This window comes from Oncorhynchus keta, chromosome 32 (genome assembly GCF_023373465.1).
Source record: "Oncorhynchus keta strain PuntledgeMale-10-30-2019 chromosome 32, Oket_V2, whole genome shotgun sequence".
NCBI classification, from domain to species: domain Eukaryota; kingdom Metazoa; phylum Chordata; class Actinopteri; order Salmoniformes; family Salmonidae; genus Oncorhynchus; species Oncorhynchus keta.
In genome coordinates, this window is record NC_068452.1 from 28,120,604 (window position 1) to 28,127,410 (window position 6,807).

At 48.4% G+C, this 6,807-nt stretch overlaps 1 protein-coding gene across 1 annotated transcript; it reads right to left on the bottom strand.

Moving 5' to 3' along the window:
• Positions 1-4,152: 4,152 nt before the first annotated feature.
• Positions 4,153-6,192, bottom strand: LOC118364648 (anoctamin-10-like). The gene has a single exon (XM_035746354.2). The coding sequence runs from the start codon at positions 6,190-6,192 to the stop codon at positions 4,153-4,155; it is 2,040 nt and encodes a 679-aa protein (XP_035602247.2).
• Between the last annotated feature and the right edge of the window lie 615 nt (positions 6,193-6,807).

The following is a 6,807-nucleotide window of genomic DNA, read 5'->3' on the forward strand; positions in this document are numbered from 1 at the left end:
CAAACACCAGAAATGTTTGAGGCATAGGCAGGATGCAGTAGATGGTATAGAGTACAGTATATATATATTTTTTTCACCTACATCTAACCAGGTAGGCCAGTTGAGAACAAGTTCTAATTTACAATTGCGACCTGGCCAAGATAAAGCAAAGCAGTTCGACACATACAACAACACAGAGTTACACATGGAGTAAAACAAAAATACAGTCATTAATACAGTAGAAAAATATGTCTATATACAATGTGAGCAAATGAGGTGAGATAAGGGAGGTTAAGGCAAAAAAAAGGCCTTAGTGGCAAAGTTAATAGAATATAACAAGTAAAACACTGGAATGGTAGATTTGCAGTGGAAGAATGTGCAAAGTATAAATATAAATAATGGGGTGCAAAGGAGCTAAATAAATAAATAAATACAGTAGGGGGAGAGGTAGTTGTTTGGGCTAAATTATAGATGGGCTATGTACAGGTGCAGTAATCTGTGAGCTGCTCTGACAGTTGGTGCTTAAAGCTAGTGAGGGAGATAAGTGTTTCCAGTTTCAGAGATTTGTGTAGTTCATTCCAGTCATTGGCAGCAGAGAACTGGAAGGAGAGGCGGCCAAAGGAGGAATTGGCTTTGGGGGTGACCAGAGAGATATACCTGCTGGAGCGTGTGCTACAGGTGGGTGCTGCTATGGTGACCAGCAAGCTGAGATAAGGGGGGACTTTACCTAGCAGGATCTTGTAGATGACCTGGAGCCAGTGGGTTTGGCGACGAGAATGAAGCGAGGGCCAGCCAACGAGAGCGTACAGGTCGCAGTGGTGGGTAGTATATGGGGCTTTGGTGACAAAACGGATGGCACTGTGATAGACTGCATCCAATTTATTGAGTAGGGTATTGGAGGCTATTTTGTAAATGACATCGCCGAAGTCGAGGATCGGTAGGAGGGTCAGTTTTACGAGGGTATGTTTGGCAGTATGAGTGAAGGATGCTTTGTTGCGAAATAGGAAGCCAATTCTAGATTTAACTTTGGATTGGAGATGTTTGATGGGAGTCTGGAAGAAGAGTTTACAGTCTAACCAGACACCTAGGTATTTGTAGTTGTCCACAAGTCAGAACCGCCCAGAGTAGTGATGCTGGACGGAAGGGCAGGTGGAAGAGCATGCATTTAGTTTTACTTGTATTTAAGAGCAGTTGGAGGCCACGGAAGGAGAGTTGTATGGCATTGAAGCTCGTCTGGAGGTTAGTTAACACAGTGTCCAAAGAAGGGCCAGAAGTATACAGAATGGTGTCGTCTGCGTCGAGGTGTATCAGAGACTCACCAGCAGCAAGAGCGACATAATTGATGAATACAGAGAAGAGAATCGGCCCAAGAATTTAACCCTGTGGCACCCCCATAGAGACTGCCAGAGGCCCGGACAACAGGCCCTCCGATTTGACACACTGAACTCTATCAGAGAAGTAATTCATGAACCAGGCGAGGCAATCATTTCAGAAACCAAGGCTATTGAGTCTGCCAATGAGGATGTGGTGATTGACAGAGTCGAAAGCCTTGGCCAGGTCAATGAATACGGCTGCACAGTATTGCTTCTTATCGATGGCGGTTAAGATATCGTTTAGGACCTTGAGCGTGGCTGAGGTGCACCCATGACCAGCTCTGAAACCAGATTGCATAGTGGAGAAGGTGCGGTGGGATTCAAAATGGTCAGTAATCTGTTTGTTGACTTGGCTTTCGAAGACCTTAGAAAGGCAGGGTAGGATACATATACAGTAGGTCTGTAGCAGTTTGGGTCAAGAGTGCCCCCCCCCCCTTTGAAGAGGGGGATGACCGCAGCTGCTTTCCAATCTTTGGGAATCTCAGACGACACGAAAGTAATAGGGGTTGCAACAATTTCGGCAGATCATTTTATAAAGAAAGGGTCCAGATTGTCTAGCCCAGCTGATTTGTAGGGGTCCAGATTTTGCCGCTATTTCAGAACATCAGCTGACTGGATTTGGGAGAAGGAGAAATGGGGAAGGGTTGGGCGAGTTGCTGTGCGGGGTGCAGTGCTGTTGATCGGGGTAGGGGTAGCCAGGTGGAAGGCATGGCCAGCCGTAGAAAAATGCTTATTGAAATTCTCAATTATAGTGGATTTATCGATGCTGACAGAGTTTCCTATCCTCAGTGCAGTGGGCAGCTGGGAGGAGATGCTCTTATTCTTCATGGACTTTACAGTGTCCCAGAACCTTTTTGAGTTTGTGTTGCAGGAAGCAAATTTCTGCTTGAAAAAGATAGCCTTGGCTTTTCTAACTGCCTGTGTATATTGGTTTCTAACTTCCCTGAAAAGTTGCATATCACGGGGGCTGTTCAATGCTAATGCAGAATGCCACAGGATTTTTTTTGTGTTGGTTAAGGGCAGTCAGGACTGGAGAGAACCAAGGACTATATCTGTTCCTGGTTCAAAATATCTGATGAAATGGTGAGGAAGGCATTTAAAAAAAAAACAGACATTCTCTACTGACGGGATGAGGTCAATATCCTTCCAGGATACCCGGGCCAGGTCAATTAGAAAGGCCTGCTCGCTGAAGTGTTTCAGGGAGCGTTTGACAGTGATGAGTGGAGGACGTTTGACCTCTGACCCATTACGGATGCAGGCAATGAGGCAGTGATCACTGAGATCTTTGTTGAAAACAGCAGAGGTGTATTTAGAGGGCAAGTTGGTTAGGAGGATATTTTTTTATTTTACCTTTATTTAACCAGGCAAGTCAGTTAAGAACATATTCTTATTTTCAATGACGGCCTGGGAACAGTGGGTTAACTGCCTGTTCAGGGGCAGAACGACAGATTTGTACCTTGTCAGATATCTATGAGGGTGCCCGTGTTTGCGGCTTTGGGGTGGTACCTGGTGGGTTCATTGATCATTTGTGTGAGATTGAGGGCATCAAACTTAGATTGTAGGATGGCTGTAGGACTATATATGACTATATACAAATGAGATGAGTAATGTAGGGTATGTAATCATTATATCAAGTGGCATTGTTTAAAGTGCCAAGTGAACATTTATTGCATCCCATTTTTAATTACTAAAGTGGCTAGAGATTTGAGTCAGTATGTTGGCAGCAGCCACTCAATGTTAGTGGTGACTGTTTAACAGTCTGATGGCCTTGAGATAGAAGCTGTTTTTCAGTCTCTCGGTCCCAGCTTTGATGCCGCTGTACTGACCTCGCCTCCTGGATGATAGCGGGGCGAACAGGCAGTGGCTCGGGTGGTTGTTGTCCTTGATGATCTTTTTGACCTTCCTGTGACATCGGGTGCTGTAGGTGTCCTGGAGGGCAGGTAGTTTGCCCCCTGTGATGCGTTGTGCAGCACCTCTGGAGAGCCTTATGGTTTTGGGCGGAGCCGTTTAGGCCAAAGTCTGGAACCACAATAACTTTCACATTACATTATTTTTAAGTTCTATCTTATTAAAATGTAGAAGAAAGAACCCAGGAAACTACCTGCTATGTCTGAGTTGCAATTTAGAAAGCAATAGCAATGTTTGAAGAATCAAAGGCTAGCAGCACCCTCTTATGGCACTGGAAGGCCTGGGTGTAAGTCCATAAACACTGTAAAATGCCACTGTAATCTAGTAATGTGCAGTGTCTTTATTAATGCAGATACATATTTGATACATACTGTAGCTCAGTCATCTGTTTACCAAACATATATCAGTCTCAAAAAGCTGATCATTAAAACGGGAGGACTTTCTCCTACTAGGACTTTCTCCAGTCTGTGATCAGACTCAGTGGAGAGTGTCTAATCTGTGAGGTCACAGACATGACCACTGAGTTTAGCCTTGCTTAGCACCATCTGTCAGTCCCACTGCCAGGGCGGAAGGACTCCAGTCATAGTGTTAATTGTCTGACTGTTATCACCATTCAACGTAGGCCAAAAGTCTGGGCATAGCCTACAGCAGATGGGACTACGGTTAAGAATGACCCTCTAAAGATCCCAGATATAGATGTGTGAGCTTGATTTGTTTGAGAAAGCTTTCTGTACTCTAATGCCAAAGTTGATAGACTCTGTAAAAGAAAAATGATACCCCTACACACACACACAAACAGCACACCTACAGTATGTCACTCCTCACTCCTCACTTTATTTGCAGGACACAATGATCCTTCCACAAAGCCTAAAGCTGAGTGGCTGCTGCATCTCTACAGTATGTGAGAGTGCTGCTGTTGATGGTGCTGGTGGCGATGGAGCCTGTGGAGGTGGGGTTGGCGAGTCTCAGGCCGCTCTGCCTTTCTGCCAACAAACCAGGCCAGGTGGAGGAGTAGGAAGGTGACCGCCCCTCTCAGGCTCAGCAGCGACAGCTGCAGCAGGAGGAAGGCCCCGAGCATTTCCCACCCAGTATAACTCAGGAAGAGAAGCCTGAACTCCAGAGAGGACCACAGCAGGAGGGAGTTGAGCAGGACAGCCAGGGCCTCAAAGCCACAGAAGACCCGCTGCCACAAAACGTTACCCCCGGGGGATGTTCTGGGGAAGGGGCGGCGTGCGCCTGAACACAGGTGCCACAAGTCCATGCAGGATTTAGCTATGATGGTCAACAAGCACCAGAGGGCACACTGGGGGTAGATGCCTGAGAAGAACATGACGTGGCAGTAGGAGATGAGGAGTTCCAGGTAGTTCCAGGTCTGGGTGTCACACAGTGGTCTGTTGCTCTGCTCTGTGATCTGTCTAAGGACGGGAGACTGATGTTCCTGGTGGGCACGGCTAGGGGACATCCTCATCCTCCTCAGGCGGCGCAATAATGTGGCGGACAGCAGCTTAATGACCAGGTGGGTGGCCAGCTGCACAGATAGGTGGAAGCGCACCATGGTGAGGTCATTCAGGACCAGAGCCCTGTAGAGATGGATGGAAAAGTGGTTGAAGAGGCAGGAGAGGATAACCTCAGGGAGCAGGGGCTGTTGCCTTGGTGACTGATGCCCTGGCGGATCGGGATCAGGGCTGAGGCCTAGGGACAGTTGGACTGCAACACAGTCCATCCCTGCCATGGCAACCGTGAGGGCAATTTTGGGGAGGTAGACAAGGATGTTGTGAAAGAGGAAACTGAGCTCTTCTCTCAGGAGGAAGTCCCCCACTAGTCCATCTAGGTGTAAATACATCAGGATTGGGATGGAGGAGAGGCAGAGGGTGCAGGTTAGGAAGGCAAAGGAGTGTTGCAGTCTCCTCAAGCTCATCTTTCCAAAAGGGTGGGCATCGATCTGGGACTGTGGTGGTGCTGTGCCCTGTGCCACCCTGGGCACCGCTGCTGCTGTTGATGAGTGACTGTGTGACAGATGAGTGACCACAGTCCCCCAGTCCCTCTGCAGGGCTTTGCTCTTCTCCCTCCAGCCCTGCAGGAACAGCTCTGACCACACTACACTGGAGAGGGTGAAAAAGACCAGGTTGTTCCCCAGCCTGAGGGGGTAGAAGGAGAGAAACATGGGCAAGGTGGATTTCAGGAGGAGAGCATTGACCAGCGAACCCTCAAACCCAAAGTAGAGGGCCACCGCCTCCCCGAAATAAGCCCTGATATCTTCCAGCAGCTGCCAATGCTCTCTCTGGCTGAAGGGTTTGAGGCCACACCAGCCAGCCCACCACCTCCCCTGGAGGCTATGAAGCAGTGGGGCTTCATGTAGGGGGTAGATGCTAGTTAGGACTCTTAAGCGGGACAGACTGGCCATCACTGGTTCTCCTGGAAGGAGGGGAATCCGCTGGAGCACCTGAATTTCCTCCCCCTCCCCCACTCTCAGCCTGTCTAGGATCCTCTGCACCAGGGTCACACACTCAGCCGATGACAGCATCCCATACACCCCCTCTGTGGGGCGCGTCCCCCCCAGGTCACCCACCTCCCGTGCCTGACCTCCTATAGTGCAGCAGGGCTTGTGTCTGAACAGAAGGTCCTCGTCAGCCTCCAGGAGCAGCCGCTCTGGCGTGGCCCCCACCACCATGATGGCACCCCCGGCCCTGGTCTGGCTGATCACTCTGGCCAAGAGGTCTAGTCCCCCCAGGGGCTCAGGTGTAAGGATCTTCCCTAGGAGCCAGTCCACAGTGTCATCCTCCACCTCAGGGTGGAACTCCAGCAGAATCAGAGGGGTGATCTCATTGAGGTGCTGCACGGGAAGCATGAAGGCTGCCATGGTGATGTTGGTGAGTTCTTTCCTCCGTGTGTTCCCTCCTCCTAATAACATGCTGTCCTGAAGGGCGGTCATGGTTCCTTCTTCCTGGTGTTGACAGGGGGTTCTGCATAGGTTTCGCCAGCCCCCTGCTTCCTCTCTTCTCTTCACAGGGTACAGGGACAGGGCTTCGATGGACAAGATTGTCTCAGCACAGAGTGCCACAGGGATTTATGATGACACTAGCTGTAGCTGTGAGAATGTCTGACAGCGGGGCAGCACAGTGCAGTTGCATTGTGACATCAGCACAATGTCATAGAATAATTTATGTCACTAGTTAGCACGGCCACAAAATCAGAATTAGCCTTTTGGTTTTAATTTAAGGTTAGGGTTAGGCGTAAGGTTAGCAATGTGGTTAGGGATAAGGTTAGGTAAAAAAATATATATTTTAAGAAGATGAATTGTAGAAATAGGTGGGGTTTAGCCATAATTCTGACTCTGTGGCTGTGGTAACTAGTGACAACCTAGAAGAATGTCCTGTTTTCTCATACACTGAGCTATAATGAAATTAGCATTCATCTAATTCTGGGCACTGAGGTGGTGGCATTGAGACTGCTGGAAAACATTTTGCATACCTTTTAATAAAACTTTTTTTAAAAGTCTACAACCTTGGATTTCTTCACAATGTATTGTGTTACAAAGTGGGATTGA

What these genes read in the sequence shown, in the direction of transcription:
- LOC118364648 (XM_035746354.2), bottom strand. Translation starts at nt 6,192, where the DNA reads ATGACCGCCCTTCAGGACAGCATGTTATTAGGAGGAGGGAACACACGG.